Source organism: Erithacus rubecula (genome assembly GCF_903797595.1).
Source record: "Erithacus rubecula genome assembly, chromosome: Z".
In the NCBI taxonomy this organism is placed as follows: Eukaryota; Metazoa; Chordata; class Aves; order Passeriformes; family Muscicapidae; genus Erithacus; species Erithacus rubecula.
In genome coordinates this window covers 2328633-2350979 of record NC_136661.1, presented here as the reverse complement: position 1 = coordinate 2350979, position 22347 = coordinate 2328633, and the positions used below count along the sequence as shown (strand labels likewise).

General features: G+C 37.1%; 1 protein-coding gene across 5 annotated transcripts in view; it reads left to right on the top strand.

The window, feature by feature from the left end:
* Nucleotides 1-22347, top strand: part of CCDC171 (coiled-coil domain containing 171) — a 165358-nt gene that overhangs the window by 42395 nt on the left and 100616 nt on the right. For all 5 annotated transcript variants that reach the window (XM_079330440.1, XM_079330442.1, XM_079330441.1 and 2 more), the window contains 3 exons: nucleotides 4767-4905; nucleotides 13645-13747; nucleotides 19583-19686. In XM_079330440.1, coding sequence (XP_079186566.1) covers nucleotides 4767-4905; nucleotides 13645-13747; nucleotides 19583-19686 — 346 coding nt within the window. The remainder of the gene's footprint in view (nucleotides 1-4766; nucleotides 4906-13644; nucleotides 13748-19582; nucleotides 19687-22347) is intronic.

Sequence of the window (22347 nt, the reverse complement as noted above, 5' to 3'; positions counted from 1 at the left end):
CTAGAGGTTTTTTTGGGATGAAACAGAATTTATGCCTGCTCGAGGCATCTGTTCTGTGTTAATTGAATATGAGAATAAATGTTGTCTAATATCCAGACAGTACTTCTCACTGTTTGCAATCATGTGTTGATTCAGGCAATTACTTCTAGCAGCTTCTGCCAGCCGGGTTTTTAGAAAGCAAATTCTCTTCAGTTATTTTATAGAATGCAAACCTTTCCATGAAAGTTAAGATAGTAAAAGAACAGTTAAAATGGTTTTGTTAAGAGACATTGAAGAAATATGAGCAGCCTATCACAATTTTTTAGTCCAGACACCTAGATTTCCAGACTTCTGTTAAGTCGCAAAGGTCAAGGTTTTTCTGAGGTGGACATCAATCTACTCATCTGCCAGTTCCCTTGAGGTAATTGCATGGGGTGGGCAGGTGCTGCCTTATGTGTTTCCTGTGCCCTTTTTATTCTTTGAAGCATACAAGTATCAGTAATATTGGTGAATATCAGTGATTGCTTTCACCAGACACCTTCTGAGAGAATACAACAGCCTTTGATCTACTTACCTTTGAAGGATCTGGTCCTTGGACTTCAGACAATGTCAGGATCTTGGCTTTTTCTTTTAAGACACAGTTTGGCATCCAAACATATTTTCTTTTTTTCTGGAGGACTTGCATGAGTTTGTCTTTAACCCTCAGCCAAATGAGAGTCTTAGAGACTTCCATTTGTTGTACTAGAACACTTGTATGTCTCTTTAGCTGGACTTGATATAGGTAAATAGCTTCAAAGTTGAAAGCTCTATAGTACTGTAAGAATTTGTTTTCTCAGAAAAAAAAAAGAAGTTGTAATAACCAAAACCTAGCTAATAGGCTTTTCTGGGTTGCATAATTTATTAATTAGCTCTGAACCCAGTAGCACTATGTAAATTGGAAGCAGCATGAGATTTGGATCTCTGTGTGAATTTACTTTTCTTGAAGAGTGAGAACATGACATAGAATAATTTGGAACTGTGTTTCTGAAAGCTGTGAGAGTAGAAGCTGCTTTGGGGGACTGAAACAGGCAGGTTTTGAAGAATAAAAAGTAAACATCTGCAGCTACAGCAAAAATCAGCTGGGTGATGCAGAAGCACATAGGTATTTGGAGAACTGCTGAAGTAGTCCTTCAGTTAAAAAGATACATTGGTCTTCAACAAATGAATTAAAGTCAGAAACTGACAATATTGATTCAAAAGCTTCAAAATTGGAAGAACTTTTAGCCCTTTGCACCACTTTCAGTTCTAGGGGGACAGGAATGCTAGGTGAAGAAACAAAGCGATTAGCAACACCTGGATATTTCTACTGCTGAGACCCAACAGCAGGTTGAAAGGAATTGCTGAAGATCTACAGTCCAACTTTCTGCTCAAACCAATATAAGGTATGAGACCAGCTAGGTCTTGAAAACATGGAGAATGGAGATGGCTCAAGCTGTCTGGGAAGCTGTTCCATAAAGCCAGAAAACATTTCTCCTTGTCTGAACCTCTTTGGATCCAGTACTTGTCTTATAGACAAACACTGCAGTGAAGTGATCGACTGCATTTCCTTGATAACCTCCTTTTAGATACTGGGAGGCCTGTTATGCACTGTGGAGTTACCTCTTCTCCAGCTTGAACACACCAGGGTTCCTCAGTTCTTAAATGTTGTTCTGCTGCCGACCATTGTGGTGACTATTCCCTTAGCACACCCCAATTTTTTTCCTATGTTGTGAGGAATGTGTGTAGTTAAACGTGATCTTGATCCTAGATGTTTTGTAGTGACTGCCAAATAGAAGGTGATTAATCACTTCCCTTGATCTGGCTATGCTGCTATTAATACAGCCCAGGATCCTGTTAGCTATCTCTGCTAAGCCATACTGCTGATTTGAGGCTGTGCATCATGGTTACCAGGTTCTTTTTGAGCATAGCTTCTATTGAGCTAGTTATGAGCCACATTACTTCAGGATAGTCTTGCTTCCTAGATTGAGGTCTTTATATATATCGTTGTTCAATCTTGGAAGGTTCATTCAGGCATGTTCTTTCTCCATGACTAGAGAATGGCAGCTCTTCTGTTGAGTGTATCAATTGTATTGTGTCATGATCTATCCACACCCAGTTCACTATTCGCTGCAGTTATTGTGAGACTGCATTCTTGGCTTATTCCAGGTGAGGATGAAGCTGTTAAACCTTTTACAGACCTCTACAGTATTACAGCCATTCCAGCTATTACCATCTGGGCTTTACTACCAAAGTGCTTTTGTCAATGTTATAATTCTCATATCTAAATTTAAGTTGTAACAGCAATAAATATACTGTGTGAGAAAATGCTAAAATCCTTGCTAAAATTAAATTATGTCTGATCTACTCGCCCCCTTTTTGTCCACAGCCCTGATAATTTTATAATGGGATATTACTGTGTTGGTCAGATAGGATTAAGCTTTGGTAAACCCTCCCTGAGTGTTCTCAATCACCTTTGTCCTTTTCATGAGCCCAGAAAATTGTTATAGAAGAATTTACTTCGTTACCTTCCAGGCTGAAATGAAGCCCAGTAGTTTATAGTTCATTGTCTTCTCCTTTTGACCTTTGGCAAATATGTGTGTAATTTGCCTTTCTTCATTTGCCAGGGACCTCCCCTAATTTTTGTTTAATTTTCATAATGGTAATAAACAATGTCACTTTGATATTGGCCAGCTTTATCAGAACCTTTGAGTGTAGGTGAGCTGACCTCTTCAATTCTATGATTTGAGTTCTCACAGATTATCTCAAACTCAATCCTCACCTGTCGCTAGCAATCGTTTTCCTTTTTGTGTCCTTTTACTGACCATAGAGGCTTAGGAGAAGACCTTGTCAGGGAAGATGGAGGACAAAAAGGCAGGGAGTATGTTGACTTTGTTCCTCTGCTGTTGATAAAATAGCTGTTTTGTGTAGAAGTCTGTTCGTGTTTTCTTTCCTACCATAACAATCATAAAATCCCTTCTCATCTTTGTCATCTCTAGTGAATGTTAATTCTAGGTGCTTTTCCTGAGTCACCTTCTTTCCATCTCTATATACTTAGGCAATCCTTCAAAATTTTTCCTTGGCTTCCTGTTCCTGGCTGTGTCTCCGATTTGCTGTTGTTTGGCCTTGTAGTTTTCTCATAACCCACCTTTTCATCCATGCTAGTTTTTCTGTATATTTTTCTTGAATACTGGGGGACTGATGTAGTACAAGAACTGTTTGAAATTTGTAACCATCTGCTATTGATATCATGTAATTCTGAGTAGAACTGTCATGGTCTAAAAATTATATTCCCCAGTTTAGTGTTCCCACAGAAACACTCCAAAGCATGTGCTCCTCGATCATTTCCCCCTCCTCTTCTTCCTCCTTCTGTGATGGGCTGGAGAGGTGATTTGGAGTCATAAAAAGTAAAGATCATGGCAACAATTAATGACAAAGTGTATAAGAAAAAAAAAGTGATTGATTCATCTATGATTGCACACTGTGGAAACCCCCAACCATACCTGGTCCCTCTGCCACACTACTGTCCTGGTTTGAAAGGACAGGTGTCTGCCAGTAAGGGCAGAAGTTTCCCTTTGGAATAGAGACTTTGGTTCCACTCCCCCCCCAAGTATTATAATTGTTTGAATCAAGGACTCTGAGGCAGAGATAAGGGGGTGGGAATAACAGCTCTTTTACTAATATATCTAACTATACAAACAGAAAACAGTAACAGTTGTTAAAATTGCTAACAGAACGGAATAGATAACTCGGTGTCAGTCCCTTTAGATGCAAGCACGCTGTTTCTGTGCTTAGTCCACAGTCCTGATCTGCCGAGGGCAGACGGAAAAGGAAGCAGGAGGGGGTGGGGCGGCAGCGGCCACGCCGGTCTCAGGCGGGAACGGGCTGGAGCGGCGGCTCCTCGCTCACCGTGTGTGTCCGGGGGATCAGCTGTGTCCGCAGAGGCAGGAGCTGGAACGGGGCAGATGCAGGGCAGGTGATCACAGAGGGTCTGGCTCTGCTGTGCTCGGCCGCGTGGCTGAACGATCCCAGGCGTCCTCCTCCCAGCTCGCCAGAAACACGAGTCCCCTCCCGGAAACCTCAGAGGCCCCTCCGGGAGCCGTTCCCACCCACCCCTTTTGTCTGGAGGCATCAGAGACCCTGGGTGTAACCCGGCCAGCTCCATTGGCATGATAATGGGAAAAATTCTTTCAATTGACACAGTAATAGAAAAACACTCAACCCCCAATAACTACCCACAAGGGAGCCCTTGCCCTATCACCAGAAAATGACATGTGGTGGTGTAGAATAACCTCCAGGTCCTGGCCATGCCCACTCCTGCTACTGCAAAAATTGACCCTTTTGGGGTTTTCGCCAGAACCAGAGTAAGAATATAGTCAGGTATGTAGAAACTCAAGGAGCAAGCATTGTACTTGAAATTAGTGTTGATGATGCAAGATGTGATATCTGTCTGAAGAGAACTGATGTGTTAAGTAAAATGTGATGACTTCTGTGTATTGCATGTAATCTGGATTCCATATCCAAATTATCAAATTCTTTTATGACTGAAAGTCTAGCACAGGCCTTGGTAATGGAAAAAAACACAATCATAACTGAAAAGTTTTTCTTAGAAGGAATATATGTTTCTTCATTTAAAAAAAATAAAGGCAAGCAGCTTCATAAGTCATATGACGTGCTTACATGATGTGGTACCCAGATTGTCTTTTAAAAATATGTAGAATACTTGACGTAAGTATCTTTCATTAAAATGTTCTAATGTTGGAATTTTGCAGATTAGAAAGAGAGTGTTTCTCCTCAAACAATCAAATGAAGGAAGTGATTGAAGAAAAGAAGAAGGTAATTATAGACCTTTCTGTGAGACTAGGGAATGCTGAAAAAAGCTGCAGAGAATTACAGAGTGAACTTGCAATGGTAAGACAAAAAGCCTATGGCACTCCTTGTTTAGGGTTTTTGAACATCCTCTCAACATAATCTGCATTTGCTGTGCTGAGCTGTGGAATAAATGTGACTTTGCATTACTCTAATTTTTATTTATATTACATTGTTTTGTGAAACAAGAGTAAATAAAAACAAGATACTGAAAAAGCTAATTCCAAAATGCATTTAAAGTAATACACCAAGTATTTAATTGAGTTATTTACAGAAAACAATTATTTTAAAAGTATGACTATGAATCAAGAGTAACCAGCCTTTGCATTCCTAATGAAGAAGGCAATTTTTAGATATGGATTAAGATTTTGTGTGAAGAATGTTTCATTTTACTATCTAAGCTTTTTTTCCTCAGGCTTGATTAGTTGCCATTGTGGACTTGTTTATTTCTATTTCACATAATGCTGTTAGTGCATTTGACTGCAAAAGTTGCTGGAAAATGTCTTCTTTGAAGGTGACGAACTTTTTAGTTGATTGGGGTTTTTTTTGTTTGGTGTGCATTTGTTGTATTCAATGTATTTTAAAGGAATATTTTCTAAAATATTTTTCCTTTTATATGACCAGTTGGTGCCTTTCCACTGTCTCTACACACTCCAACTTTGAATATAAATTTTGCCATCCTCCTTAATAGCAGGAGCATCAAAGCAAAAAGTTTAGGATATCTTCATTTGCTGAAGATATCAAGCTAAGTGGTATGGTAGACACATTTGAAGGATAGGATGCAGTCCAGAAAGATCTGGAAAAGCTGGAGAAGTGGCCTCATGAATATCTCATGTTATTTACCAAGACCAACTGCAAGGTGCTGCATCTGGGACGGGCAACCCGCAGTGTCAAAACAGAGCAGCCTGGCCCAGAAGGGCTTGGGGGTGCTGGTGGGTGGCACCAGCACCAGCAGGCTGGACATGACCCTTCTGAAAGAAAGCCACATCCATCCTGGGCTTCATCCAAAGTAGTGTTGCCAGCAGGACAGGGGTGGGATTCTGCCCCTCTGCTCTGCTCTGCTCTGGTGAGACCCCACCTGCAGTGCTGCATCCAGCTCTGGGGTCCCCAGAGCACAGGAAGAATGTGGAACTGTTGTAGAAAGTCCAGAAGAGGCCATCAAGTTATCACAGGGATGGAGCAGCTCTGTTATGAGGCAGCCTGGAGAAGAGAAGGCTCTTAGGGTTGTCCTAATTATGACCTTCCAGTACCTGAAAGGAGCTTACAAAAAAGATGAATAGAGACTTTTCAGAAGAGCATGTAGTAACAGGACAAGGAGAATGGTCCAAACTGAAAGAAGGCTTTCATCAGCTATTAGAAAAAATTCTTTATTGCGAGAGTTCTGAGGCACTTAAACAGGTTGTTCTCATAACAGAGAAGTTGTGGATGCCTTATTCTTGGAAGAGTTCAAGGCTGGTTTGGATGGGGCTCTGATCAACCTGGTCAAGCTTTAAAACTAGATGAACTTTCAGGTTCCTTCCAAACCAATCTATTCTATTATCTAGAAAACCTTCTCTCTCTTCATTGTATAGTAGCATTTCCATTATTTCTATGCTTAGCCAATTTTTTTTTCTAAGCTTATAAGTTTCTGTTCTTGCTGTTTCTTGGATCTGCAAGTATAGTGATCTCTTCCCTGCTACTGGCAGGCATTGTGCTATTCAGTATATAGGAGCAGAGATCTTCATCAGTCTTCAGATTTGCTGGTGTCTACTCTTCAGCTGATGGAATTACTCCATACATTGTCTTAGTGTTATCCAGTTCCCAAGTAGACTGGTAATTAATAAATTGGAAAAAAAAATTTAAAAATTTCTAAAATTTAAAAGTTAATTAAAATTAAAATTTTTTCAAGGAATGACAGAGCTTCTAAAGCATTAAAAGACATATGCTGCCTTATTCAAACTGAAAACATAATTTTATCAGGCACAAAAATAATACAAATTAAAATTCCATAGTAAAATGTATGTAATACCTGACAAAAATTCAGGACAAAATTCTATTTATGTTTAAGGTTTTTTGATAATGACAACAGTATTAAATGGTGTACTCAAAATGAACGTTGTGTTACTAAAAGTAAAAACAAATAGATTTCCCTTCTTGAAAAAACTGTCTTATTCATATAGCAGGTTGTTTTAATTGTTTTACTGGAATGATTTCAAGCCACAAGACTGTCTTGAACAGGTAATAAAAATACTCATTTTCTGAAGAGTTGTACTAGTGGTCCCCTGTGAGATTAGATTTTTATCACCTTGGATGGCTTTGTATTTTTCCTGAAGACTTTTGTATTTGATTGGGAAGCAGGAGTGCCTGTGTGTGGTCTTGTTTACTCAGTAGAGACTGCTTTTTTGTTATTTTTCTTCCCAATATCAAGAAGGCAAAGGCTATAGCAGAAACTAAGTATAAATAACATTCAATATGCTGTTATTAGGCTTTCCTTTGCTTATACTAAAATTGTGTGAAATTCTCTTCCCTTTATTCCCACCTCCTGTTTTCTTGATCTATTAATCACTTTCTATATTGTGTGCTATTATTAGACATCCTGAATATGTCTTTTCCACTTTAGTCTAGCAATCTTAAGTTGCTTTTTATGGTACTGTTATGTTTTTGTTTGTAAAATACTTGTAAGATACACAAAGTACATGATTTTGAAACTTTATATGAAAAAGTGGGGTTTTTTTCCTTAATGGGTCAATTGAATGTATAGTAAAGTAGTTATTCTGCTTGTAATTTTAAATATCAGCATGTGGTAGAAGTTTGCCAGAAACTTGCATGGGCCAAATGTAATAGGATCTGTTACTATCAAACAAAATTGCTTATGAATGCTCAGCACGAGAAAGCTCTCAATATTTACATTATGTTTACTTGAGGAAATTGGTCTCAAGCTTGTCATTATTTCTAGCTAGAGTTTCTAGACATTTTTAGTTTCAAGAATAGGAATTTAGAAGAACGGCCATTGTGATTTAACACTTGGTTTAAATTGAAACAGCCCCTGCTGTATTCCTCCCCCATGGAAAGAATAAGAAGTATCTTTAGGAGTTTTAAGTAACTCAGGATATTTATATTTCTGGTACTTAGTAGTAGATGATCTTAGTATGGAGAAGCAGGAGATGTTAAACGTTTATTTTATGAGAAATGCAAATTGAATTTGGGAAACTTGCCAGTTCACCAGAGTGTGTATTAGTGAAATAATTAAAGTTAAATAATTAGAATATTCTATCTTAGTATAAATTCCTTTAATTTGAACAGTGTGTGTATTCATTTCCACCCCTTTTTATAGATTCTGTCAGAAATAGTATAATTTGTATATAAGTTGTGTAATAGGTTGCACACAGTTTGTATTTTTCCCCATGGCATGTAAGTCTTTGTCTGACAGCCATGCCTGAAATCATGCTCTGTTTGCATCTCAGCTGTCCATAAAAGCCTTGTAGATTGTCATACACTGAATATCAGAATAGAAATCTATTTCCAGAGATGAGAATCTAGTTCCTGGATGTACACATTAAGCATTGTTCATTAATAGAAGTTGCCTAGAAATTGACTGAACAAACAATGAATCAGCCTGAGGATTATGATTCTGCTCTACAACTTTTGTGGAGTGGAAACTAGTACAGAATAGCAAAGATGTAAATGTCATCTAGGCAATTTAATGTGGACAGTTTCTTTCAGTTAAAAAAAAGTCCCAGTCCTGATACACACTCTTCATTAATTTTGTGTTAATGATTGTTAAGTGTTGTTTAACCTCATATTTTTCTTGCCTTTACATAGGGGGAGAGTGTTTCTTCCCCACACATTACTTCTATTATTGTCCTAATGTAAGAAGACCAGTTAGTCTGAGGCATATGCTTAAATGAGCTTCTGCAAAAAAAAAAAATAAAAAAGTTGTAATTTGTTTAGGAAGTACAGAGGTCACTCAAGTTGTGACACCCTGGTTTTGGAGGACAGGCATCTAAAATTTAAAGTTGCAGTTCTCAAAAAATCTTCTCTGACTTGGAAAAAAAATAAACCCCAAAACCCAAAGAGATACTTCATAATATTCTCTTCCGTCAAAAGTTGTTACAAATCTCTTTTTATGGGACAAGAATAGTTTCAATAAAACTTGAGCATTTTGATTAATTTGTAAGACTGAGGTTCTAAATTTCTTGAGAGATTGTATTTTATTTACATGTGGCCAGACTCTTCAACAGATTTTTGAATATTCCAGCTTATATAAGAAAATAAAAGAAGTATTCAATAGTTTGATAACTTGAGTACTTAAATAGTAGCCCAGTGAGAGAGTTTGTCAGTGATGGTTTGTTTTGTTTTGTTCTTTATAATAAAATTTATGCCTGTTTGCTGAAAAAATTGTGCCACCTTTCTGCTTTACAGAGCATCTCTTGAGTAAAACCTCTGTTTTGTGAACTGTGAAGTAATCTTTTGTATTTCTGTAAATACTTTGATTTGCTGCCCCCAGGGTCATGCCTGGTAAACATTCTGATACTTTTGTAAAGAATTTACATAAGCACTTTTCAAGGAGTATTGAACATGCTGCTTCTTGGTGGCTATATGGATAACTCTGGATTGGGCTCTTACTCTGCTGTCACTAGACTGAGTAGGTGAATTAGTCCATGAGCAAGACAGCCCCCCCAGGAGCCGCTTATAACTGTAAACAGAGTAGAGAAAGTTCCTCAGGAATCAAAGCAGTTCATTGTACAACTCCCTGCGTACTACTGCAGTGGTTTTATTAAGGTAAGGCCTCAAAGCCTTGCCCACATGTTGAGTTTTTAAAAGTTACTGAGGTTGAGATACAGATGCACATTTGCAGCATCAAGTTCTATGGGCTGTCCTGGAACTGTGCGTAGAGTTTACATTTATTTTAGCCAACCATTGCTTTTGCAAAATGCTGAAAAAAACAATGGGACATCATTTCTATGTGGAAACAGGAACAAAAATTGAATACTGGTAGTTAAGGAAAATATGTCTACAGCCAAGATAGTAGGAACTTATCCAGATAAATAAAAATACCTTTCTGGAAGATTAATATAAGTCTGACAGTAAGTGGAAGAATTTTATATGCAGTTGGTTTTCCGAATAGTTCAAGTTTTATTTACAGGGAAGGATAGAAAATATTTAGAAAAAAAGATTTTTCTCCTCATTGGAGTCTACAGTACTTTTAATGAAAAATGCTTGGCTTCTCTTTAATTTCTTTGAAAGTTCAATTGTGTTTCAAAATTGGTGATTAAATAAATATATTGCCAAGTACATTTTCTACCAGAAGGTTTTTGTCCTCAAGGAAGGATTTTATGTGCTAAAATATAGCATATGTTCTGGGAAAGTATGTTTTTTATCCATGTTATTAGGTTTTTAGCCTTCAGTTTGGAATATTGTGAAGAAGGGAACTGTCTTTGGGGAGTATGGGAAATACTTCTATTATTTTGAGAATCTTAAATTCTCAAGTGTTCATGGAAATTTCAATGATCTCAGGGACCTGGAATTCCCAAGGGGAAGTTCTTCCAGTGAAGACCAAGATGAAAAAAACAGTGAGAAAACGTTTTCCTAGTCACCAGATCACTGCCTCATTAGCAATGGACCCACATTTTGCCTAATTCTTCTTTTGCAGGTGATGTAAAACCTGCAAAATCAGGTTAAATTCAGATTGTTTCAGAAATCTTTTACTGTTGCTCTTCACATCCAGTGCCAGATTCAACTTAAGGTGGATTTTTGCCTTCCTAAATATATCCCTCTAGGCTTTAACAATGTATCTGTATTTTTCCAAGTTTGCTGTGTCTGAAAAGCCTTCTTTATGCTTTGTATTAATACTTGAATTTAGTAAGGAGCTCCTGCATATCCATACAGACCTCAGCTTTGATTTTCAGGGTTGTTTTCAAGGATCACTGTCTAGGTCAAGAATTCTGGTGTAGGGGGAGTCAAGCAAAGTCAGCAGAAGAATTACTTTACAAATATTCTTCCACCTGTTTCTACTAATGTGGTCTGTGAAGCAAACTCTTTATGTAAAGGCTTTAGCAATTTTGTCAACTGATTTCCATTTGAAATAACCTAGGAAACATTTACACCTGTACTTTTCCAGTAGCTGTACAGGAATGGCAAAACGTTGATGGATGGAGTTGTTGGGAAGGATTGTAATTGCATCTCCTGGAATGGTTGAATCTGTCAGATGACAAATCATGTTTGACTCTATACATGTGCAGTCCATTTTCTTTTTCAAATAAAGCATTATGCATATTCCCTGTGTTTGTTCAGACTGAAAAAAACTAAGGAGATAATAGCTACTGCTGTAAAATATAAAGTAGGTGCTTGTGAAAAACATGGAGCTAAATTCTCCTTAGATCTGTGCATTAGAAGTATAAGAGAAAACAGGAAAGTTATAATTACCTGTAAGGGGAAAACAAAAAACTTCACAATGCGGATTGTGAGATACTGTGAACAGGTTGCCTGGAGGGTCTGTTGAAATGTCATCTTTGAGGATACTCAAAACTTGACTGAACAAGGTTCAGAGCCGCCTAACCTGACTTTGACCATACTGTGCTCTGAGTGCTGAGTGGGACCAGATGACCTCCACAGGTCCTGTCAGCTTAAATTCATGATTTTATGACTCCATACATTCTTATTAGATACCTGTCAGTGAGACATAAGAAATCAGATCAATAATAAATCCTTTTGGACTATGTCTGGATTTTTAGCAGTGTAATTTACAGTGGTTTGTTTTTTTTTTTTTTTTCCTTTCAATTTCTTATAATGGGGACAGTGATTGAAAATAGAAATTAGAAAAGAAAGATACTACATATTTTTCAGTTCAAATGTAGAGAGACTGGCTAGTCTAAGTAATTTCCTTTTGATCTTTATTGCTGCTGAAAAAGGAACTAAAATTAACTCAGGAAGTGTAGATGCAGTTAGCAAATAAAGCACAGAGAAGTGGTGAAGGCTGAATAGACTGGAACACACTGGCTAAATTATGGTAAATTAACAAAACAAAATGGAAAAATTGAATGAGAAAATTGAAAAAAATTCTCACATTTTACTTTTCCATAGGCAAATGTTTTTTCTGGGAAGATTTAGTCTCACCTTCTCTGTGCTGGAGTATTTTATGTAAAAAGAGTATTTTATTGTGATGTTTTCATAGCATTACATTTTCTTATTTTTATTTTGTGAGGTCTTGGAGATGATGTCAGTGCATGAGAGTAAATTACTTTAATGTGCTTGCATCCCATAAAATATTTTTAGTAGATCTCAACATTTACAAGTTCTATTTATATAGATAATTTTATGGAGTAGGACCTAAACCTTGGTTATTTTTCAATATATAGAAGTGATTTGGAAATTCTTTATGAAGTGTTGTACAAACTCTCACACAAGGAATAGAGTGTAAATGCTGCAGGGGACCTAACACTGAAATACACATATGAATAATATATTAGTTGATATACAGTACATATAATTAAAATTGAAAGAGTAAAGCAAATTTATAAAATATTTAAACTGAATGGTGAAAAAGACTGCAGAGAATTAAATGCACTTCTTGGTTTTTTTTTTTTTTTTTATCCTGACAGTTATATGCTACCAGTATGTAGCAGTTTTCCTGGGGAGGATGTTTCCCACACATAAGAAATTGCTGGGTTCTTTGGCATTCAGTGAAGCAGAACTAAAGCAACAGTTTCTAGATATTATAGAAAACAGTAGAATTTTGCTCAGTAAAAAAAGGTTAACATTCTATTACCAAGTAGAAATAGAAATTATGCAAATACATGTTTAAATTTGGAATGGAAATAAATTGAGCAGTTAGTAGTCATCAGACATCTTTGACCATAACCTTAGTCATAAGAAAATTGTGAAGTTTTTGAAATCTAATTTCCTCTTGAGTTGGGGTGGTGGGTGGGGGTGGTTTGTTTTAATTTATTTTTGCTGCTTTTAAGTTTTCTAAATTGCTGAAAAAAAAGTATTATTTTTAGTCAGCAGCTAAAATAATACATTTCTGTGAGAAGTCAAAACTACATATACCTGCAAGAACCTTGGTCTTGTCTGGAATTATAGATGTCTGTCTCTGAAAACTGCAAATTATAATATCAGATATAAACTGAAGGAATTATTTGGTATAATCTTTCTGTTGTAGTGATTTAAAAAGTCTGCTGTGGAATTTTTCTAGCCTTGAAAAATTTAATGTACTGGTTTGAACAATAGACTTCACTTAAGGAGCAGCTTTCTTTAAGGATTCAGTGATAGAGGCTAAGAATTCTGTATCTTTATGTTCCATGCATAAGGACGAGTTTTTGGTATTGAAGAAATCCCTATCTAACATGGAACATGTTAAGAATCGAAATAGGCAGGTTTGCAATGAGAATAGGTGTGGGATTTGACTGAGTGCCAATCATGGTTTTCTAGTCTGTCTGCCAGTAGTTTGGTGTCTTTCTGGATGCCCTTGTAGGGTGTAACAATAGATTTCACTGCTTCCATAGATGGACAGAATTTAATGCTCATTAAGATACTTCTAAAGCAGAAGATAATGAGGACTAAGTTATTGAACAATGATCTTTTGTTTTGCTTTTGAAATACTTCAGTTTTACATTGTGTGTTACAAAGTTCTTGCTTGTTATGTTAAGTCTCTTGGCTCGAGAAAAGACATAAAAAGAAATAGGGCAGAAATTTAAAGAGTAACAAGTATATCATTGTGATGTGTATTTCTTCTGTTTACTTATTTTAATGTGTTCTTTCCCCACCCCCTCTTGTCTTGTCTGTTCCTCCTGTCAAATAAAGGCCAAGAAACACCAGGTCTTTCTAACAGAGACGTATGAAAACAACATGAGAGAGCTGGAGTTACTCTTGGACAGCTTTGCTATGTCAGGCCAGCGGACAGCAGGTTAGTTGAAGGTATAAGATGACAGATGCATCTGTCAATGTTCCAAAGTCACTACATTGTGGGAATTCTGCAGATGCCTCTTGCATTCCCTCTTCTCAACATGCTTTGATTTGATGACATGATAAGAGCAGTTCTCACAGCAGTCAAATGGCCTTGCTAGCTGAGAAAGGGTGACGGATTGTGGACCTGCTGTTGTCAGCCCGGAGCTTGATTTACAAATGCTGGGGTGTATATGATCGGTCAGAAAAGGGCTCACTTGCTGTGCTCTAAATCCAACCGAGAAAAAAGTCCTTACAGTATACCTGCAAAGGGAACAGATGTTTTGCCTGAACTGAGCCAAATTCTGAGGCAACCTTCAGCAACTTAAAGGTCATATATTCAAAAAGGTTGTGTAGGACACATGATGCAACCCAATGCTTTTTACAGTTGATTGTGGACCTATGTTGCATTCATTTAATCTGATACAGAACAAATATTTCTCTGTTTGCATTAAAATTAATTGTAAATCAGTGGTTGCCACTCTACTACCTGGCTTTATATATAATTATTATATCAGACTTAACAAACTGCTGCCTGGTTAGACATAAACAAGCAGGACATTTAACATCAAGATAGTGATTTTTTAAAATTTCAAATTGAACACTTGTTAAAATCATCATTTAAAACTGTAATTCCTGTTAGAAAAATTACATACTAGACACAATGTGCTTCCAATTTACAGTGAAAGTAAACAGGAAGAAAACAATGAAAATGTGGCTTACAGAGCAAATGTGGTTTTTTTATCTATATCGTGATATGTTTTTGCACTTTTAAGCAGCAGTAGACATAAACCGGTTTTTAAAGACACTTTTAAATAAAGATACCTTTTTTTTTGTATCTTCACAAAATAATTTTTTTTAGGGTTCGATGCTGTTAAATTTCAATAAAAAACAGCTTATTGGAATTTCTCTTGTTCTTAAAAGGTGAGCTTGGGTTATGTGATGCATTGATTTCCTTGCATAGGCTATATTTTTGTTTTGGAACTGGTATCAGTTTTATTCTGTAATTATAATATCTGTAGGTTTACAGTTGAAAAGGTCTTTATGACTGCATGTTTTCCACAAGTTCCACATGCTCAGAAGAACTTAAGTACTTCTGGGGAGAACTGGAGGCTGCTGCCAAAATGCAGTGTCCAAAGTATCCACACTTCTGGATGGTAAAATTTGCAGAGAATAGCTTTGACTTGTTTCTATAATACTAGAAATTCAATAACAGTACCTTCATTATTAATTTGCTTTGTTTGAGGTGAACTTTTAAACTAATTTAAATAGATTTTTCTTTTTTCAAGCTTTAGCATCTCTGAAGAGGGTCTTGAGGCAAATAGTAGACTTAAGTTTTGCAGTGGATTGATTGATTTTTACAGTCAATTAAATCTTTTAATATAAACAGATATCGGCTAAGACATTTATTCTACCTATTTGCTATACTCTTCCATTTGAAACTTAATTTTAATGCTTTTGCATCACTATATTACTACTCTGGTGTACTTACAAATTTATTTATTAATTTTTTTTTTAAATAATGTTATTATATGTGAAAGGGAAATGCTTGGGTGCCAATAAAAGTGAAAGTCTTAAATAAATTTGTGTAGTTTAATTACTAGATGAGTGGCTACATGAACCACAGCTGATGGGGAAGTCTTTCTTCGTGTGGTCAACGTTGAACTCAAGGGGTTGAGAGATCTACTTAAAAATCTGTCAGTATTAAAGATCCAACACTAAAAATCCAGCCTCTTAATTCAATTGCTGATCAGTCTGTGATTATTAGGCTATACAGTAAAGAAAAGATAATACTATATTTTTAATACTTCGTCTTAAGTTGACTCTGGGCCAGTGCCAGACACCCATGAAAGCTGCTAACTCATGCAGCTGGACAGAGGAGAGAAAATTCCATGAAGGGTTCATGGGTTGTGGTAAGGACCAGGAGAGTTCACTTATCAAATACCATCACAAGCAAAACAAGCTCAGTGTAAAGATATGAACTAACTACTAACAAAATAAGAACAGGATAAAGAGAAGTAAAACAAACCCTTAGAAAACTACCTTCCCCCTACTGCTCTCTCCTTACCAGCTCTATCTCCTACCCAGTTGGGACAGGAGGCAGGAAATGAGGATTATGGTCAGTTCATCATCCATGGCTTCTTCTGCTGCTCAGGGGGAGGATTCCTTCCCCTGCTGCACCATGGGGTTCCTCCCAGGGGAGACAGTTCACTGAGAACTTCTCCAACATGGCTCCATCTCATGAGCAGCAGCTCCCTGCACACTGCTGCAACCTGAGTCCATCCCACAGGCAGCAGTCCTCCCCAGACTGCTGCAGCCTGGGTCATTCTTCGATGGGGTGCAGCCCTTCCAGGACAGCCTGGCAGCAGGGCCCTCTCTCCACAGGCCTCCCAGGGGATCACAGCCTCCTCCTGCCCCAGTGTGGGGCTCCTCTATGGGCTGTGGGTGGATCTCTGCATCCCTGTGGCTCTCCATGGGCTGCAGGGGCACAGCTGCCTCACCATGGGCTGCACCACAGGCTGCAGGGGAATCTCAGCTCTGGCTCAGCCTGAGGCACCTCCTGTCCCTCCTTCTGCACTGCCCTTGGTGTCTGCAGGATTGTTCCTCTCACCTGTTCTCACTTCTTCTTCTCGGTACTGACAACTAAAACTGCACCAAAACATTTGTTTAGATTTATTATTAAACCTGTTATCACAGAATCATTGCCACCATTTCTAAGTGGCCCAGCCTTGGCCAGTAGTACATCCATCTTTGGAGTCACCAGGGATTGGCTGTGCCGGACATGATGGAAGCTTTTAGCAGCTTCTTATAGAAGCCACCCCTAAAGCTCCCCCCACTACAAAAAGGCAGCCAATGCAAAACCAATACAGATTAAAACCTAAACAGTTTTAGAAAGCTTTTTTAAAATTTATGCATGTCAAAATAACAAGCATAAATCTATGTCTTCTCCTTTTCCAGTGACCTTCATGCATTTTCCAGAGCATTATTTTCTTATTGGTCTGTCTGCATGAATCCACTTTGTATCTTTTCAGTTTATCGCATTTTTCAGTTATTCAGGAGCAGGGTATGTTCTTAGGGATGTTTGTCTTCAGGAAAAAAGTAATTGTGATTGTAGTAATCTGAAAAAATGGTGAAATGAGTGCAAAGTTCTAAGGGTGTTAGCTACTTTGAGTTAGCATCACCATTTAATGCATTTAATGTCTTGGGCAAAAATCTAAAACACAGCACCATATGAGCTGCTATGAAGAAAATTAACTCCTTCCTACTCTGGCCCACTACAGTTAGCAGAAAGTCTGAGGCAGCAGGTTTAATAGTTTATTCACTTGTGTGCTTCTGTAAGACTCATATGGAACTTGGCATTTTCCCCAAATTCTTCCCTCAAACTCTTGGGCAATATTAGGCATACTTTTCAAGTACTGATTCGGGTTTTTTATCTCATTGCTGACGTGATGCTTCTGCCACAACAGAGTGCATTTGGATTATGTTGCCTGTGTCCTGCAGGCAATTCCATAGAGTTGTGTGAAGACAGACAGTATTTGGGCAGCATTAAAGCCATAGGTTTGTTTTCAGCTAACGCAGGTAGGCTAAATCTGGTATTTCTATTGGCAAATTGAGCTGCCTAGAAATAAGGTTACAGCAAAGGCAAGGAATGACAGCATGGAAAGTATACTGGCAAAATTCTGCAATTTTGGCAAACACGATATTAATAAAACATTGCAGGTTGGGACTTAAAATATGAAAATGTATATTTAGACTGACAAAACCTATGGCATCCAAGCTAACTCTTGGATTGACTTAATAGGTATTGTTTTAAACTAAATGAGAATTGTGTGTTACTACTTTGCAAGAGCTACATGTATGAAAAAATAGTGTTTATTTTTTTGTGCAACAAGATCAATGCAGAATGTTCCTACAATGGGTAGTAGTGCATAGTTGGTTGTGTGATTGAGAAGACTGGACTGGAGCTCTGTGCATAGCTACGGTTATGTGATATATTATAGCTGTGGTTATGTGATAAAAATAATAGTATGGTGACACTTGTTACTTTCTTCAGTGTGAAAACTTCTCAAAAAAGGTCAGATTTTATGAATTCTTGTTAGATTGGTTTGAATTGTAGCACCGTTGTTTGGTATATCTCTAGGATTCACAGTGCTCAGAAGTGTCATTAAGAAACTTATGCTTTTCTCTGACCCTTTAAACTTCTAGAAACTGTGGTAAGTAAGTGGAGTGGCTGATAAGACAGAGCAGGGGTCTGTCACTGGGATGTGCATGCTGTAGAGCAGATTTTGCTTCTGTTACTGGAAGCAATCTTGCAAATATTTGTTGCTTTGACTAGGTGGGTCTTTGACTGTAACAACTAGTCCAGCCTGAATAGTACTCTATACTTTCTGGTGTTATCAAAAGAGATAATACCAGGGAGAGCAGAAAGTAACTAATTGAAAGAATTTTCTGAGCAGCAGTTGGCAATACGTTCTGACTTTTTCACTTAAGTAAGTTTTCCACTGAGTTCTATTGATGCCTTATGTGTAGCTACAAGTGAAATTTCATCATTTTTATACAATGCCTTAGTAGATTATTGTGCTTATTAGACACTATAGAATTCTTAAAAAACACCCTGAAAGTATGTAAGTGCACCTCCTCTAGCTGATAAAGTTTTATGGGGAGATAAAGAAAAGGCTCAGACTTTAGTATCTGATTTGACTTTATGAACCACTCTTGTATAAATTGCTTAATGACACTGGTGATAAACACCTGTATCATTGTTTAGTTGTGATGGGAGTTATGATGATTTAGCCTCCCTGGATTTAAAATGCCATAGATATTTTCACTTTTGCAAAATAAGGCTGCTATTAGAGTCGGCAAAATATAGTTTTGCTTATAGAATATGTCTATAATTTGCTACAGAGTAAATGATAAATGTTTCTTAGGAATATAAATAATGCTGAGAAGAATGGTCTGTCAATAGTCTAGCATGGTTGTGGTGTAATATCAGGAAAAAAAGAAAAGTTTGTTCTTGGAAACTGAATATCATCTGACATTTTGTGACCTCTCAATCAATACAGTGTTGTTTTGCTTTCTTGGCATATTGTTCTATGCACTTTGAAATGGTCAGACTTGTTCATATGTCCCTAATTAAGGCACCAAGATGAGAAGTCTCAATCTAAAGATTTAATAAATAGCTTTAGTGTGTATGTAATGGATATATCAGATTTATAATTGAACTGTTATATAGGACTCTGCAGAGTAATTTCCTTTACAATAAAATTCAAGATAATTTAAAATGTTTTAAAGTCCTCTCCAAGTGTAACATAATCATGTGATCTTCGGCCCAGTAAGGCTTTAAGTAAATGAAGTACTGCATTACTGTATGCATGCTTAGTCACAACAGCAAAATAATGTCAGGAAAAGTGTAACATTCTTGACTTTCAGACAACATATTTTTCAAAGTATATAATTGTGTGGTTTTGAAGTTGGCTTGTCTGACTGAATTGCACAGGCTTGACCACATTAGAAATAATATGTGAGACTGCATACCAAATGCATTGGGTATAAATGTAATCCAGAATTTACAGTTTTGTATCTTGTATCTTATTAAAGATTTTGTACAAGTGTCTTTCAGTTATATTTGTTGTGAAAGCATGGCTATACAGCTGTATCTCTCATGACAAATCAGGCTGCTCTTCAGTGGTCTGTATTGTCACTGAAGTCCTAACTAATTCTAATACCTCATATCTAGGGTGAGGAGTTTTCTCTCTGTGGCTTTAAGGCTTAATTTTCGTTCCATGTTTTCCTTCAGGCACTTGTGAGGACAAAGATAAACCTCTGAGCTGCTCTGTCATTGAGACTTTGAGGTGTACCTTGACAGCTTACCAGAACAAGCTGGAAGATATGTCTAATGAGGTAACACTTGCAATGTTTGGCTCTATATGTATTGCATTTGGCCTGCAGCAGTACATACACTTCGCTTGTAAAAAAATAGCAGAAGAGTGGGAATGTTGAGTTGACAGCTTCAAGTATGCCCAAAGAAAAAATCTCTGTCGCTGCAACTTCTCTAAGCTTGCCCTACAGTGAAGTTTCTTCACATTTGTGAGGACAGGGAGAAGAGTTTTTTGTCCTTCTAGTTTAGAATGGTTTTCTTGTTCAATCCTTTGGGGTTATTTTCTGAAAACATTTAGGATAACAAGTCATTCATATATAGGATTTTAGTTAAAAGATAATGATCTAAGAGGGTGGCTGCACAAACTGTAGTGTTCCTAAATAAACAATGGTTAAGCCTCAGTAGTCACTGCTATCAGTTATGTAAATGATCATGATACCTTGGACTCATAAAACTAACATAATTTTATGAGGAGAGTGTGTTTTTAATAGATTCTCTTTGGGAGGTATTTTGCTATAATTTCAATTAAAATAGGACTGTTAGAATACTGTCTTTAAGTTACATAAGAACATAATACAAATATTTCAATTTTGGGAACCTTACCCTTGAAAAAAATCAGGTGTTTTCCGTGGAGTCCTACTGTCCTTTTTATATCACTGAGTGAGAAGTTTTGCATTTATTTTGTTGTGTGTTTGCTAGTCTGACTAAATTACTCCTCTTGGGTGCAAATGTTTTATTAATTTGGGGCTTTAAGGGCTGTAGAAAGAAGTTAACTGCATCACTGAAAATTTTTGTACAAACTTATGGTTAGTCTTTGAATAAAATTGGCAAATACAGAAAGGCAAGGTGTGGTAGTATTGTAAAGGTGCCAGCACTCTATTGCATTTCTAGGTTTTGTCTTTTGACAAATGCATAGTCTAGCTAGTCAGTCAACATGTTAAGAAAAAAATTAAAAGTAAAAAAAAAAAAAGGAAAAGTATATCGGCTTTGCTCCTTTTATTGGGAAGAGAATGGTCTCCCACAAGACCTTTGAGTTTGTTCAAGGGGCACAAAAATAAGTGACCATGGAAACAATTATACTTTTTAAACAGCAAGCACTGTTAAGTCTCTCCCAGCGAGATAAGAGAACTGATGTGTGTAGTCATTATGAAACTCTTCTGAGACCCAAGTCTGGAAGCTGAAGAGTAACTAGGAACATATTACCCACAGCGAATTGTTATTTGGGAGGAGGAGCATCACGTGACAGGCAGCACAGTTGAAAAGTCGACTCAGCAGGCTTTGGCTTAGTGATGTGCTTTGTTGTGAAACTGTGCCAGAGACAGCAGTGGGGAGACCAAGGGGGTGGCTTCTAAGAAAGCAAAGAGAGTGTTCTGACAGAAAGAAGAATGAACTGTCAAGGAAAATAAATCGCAACCAGAGCAGGACCAACAGATGACCTGCCACAAGACTTCTCAGTAGGACTGTGTGTGACTGACCCTGAAGTTGTCATATGGAGCCAGAGATCACTGAGCACCTTTGTGGTGCACAGAAAGGGCAGTGCTCCGTCCTTCTTGATTACCCCTGCCCCCACAGAGAATGCTGCTTTTGGCTTTTTATGTGTGAGATATGTTTAATAATAAAACTTTTTAATAATACAGTAATGCACAAGGGGACTATGAAGGGCACTGTGCAATAAAACTAGGATATTTTAATACACAATAAGGAAGGGTTTTAGTAAGCAATGCAACAGTAAGCAAATTTTAGTGGTTCTCTTTATAAAAAGATTTTCAACAAGATCCCACATATTGATGAATTTTTTAATGTATGTGCACACCTGTATGTATATTTGAAATATGCTGGTAAACTTGTAATGTGTCATTTTTACCTTACTGTGTTAAACTGTGTTTTAATTAGATTAAAAGATCTAGTTAGTTTGTGTGACTAAAAGCTATAGAAGTCTTTTGGGTTTTTGACTTTCTGTACAGTGCAGACACCAAAATATGTTTGGAGAGAGGGAAAGGACAAGTAAACCAATAAAAAGACTGGAAATATTCCAGTAGGATTCTTTAATTTACTGTAATTATTTGCAAGGGTTCTACCAGGTTTTCTGACCTCAAAATATCAAAATAAACATTTAAAAAAGTAATTAATAAATTTTTTAAATGAGATACTCTGTTTCTGAGTTGCTCCTTAAATGTCAGGTGTTAACAGTATCATCATATAAACAAAGATACAGATTATTTTGGTATGTTTTTATCCTCTTTGAAATTGGAAAGTGAAGCTAGTGTACATGGTGGTACCTCAGTACACATTAAGTAACATCTGAGATGGTTGCTTTTAACCCTAGAGTAGTTGCTGTGTATCTTTGGAACATTGCTGCTTTTTACAGTATGTGAGTACCATCCAGTGCTGTCATGAATCACGCTCATAGCTGGATAATTTCTGCAAATGGCCACAGACTGAAAACTTGTTTTCTCAAACTATTCCCCCGATCATTATCTGAATTTACTGCGCTTTCAAGTGCATTTCAGAATCTGTGTTTTTGTCAGGTATTTTGAGAGTTAATAGGATAGGTGAGAGTGGACTCTGGGATTTCGCTACTAGTCTTTATTTTAAATCATTATAAAAGAGTTATTTAGTGTTTTTGTATGGGCATGTTATTTAAATTGTATGGAGTACAAAAGCTCCTCAAGGAATGGAAATAA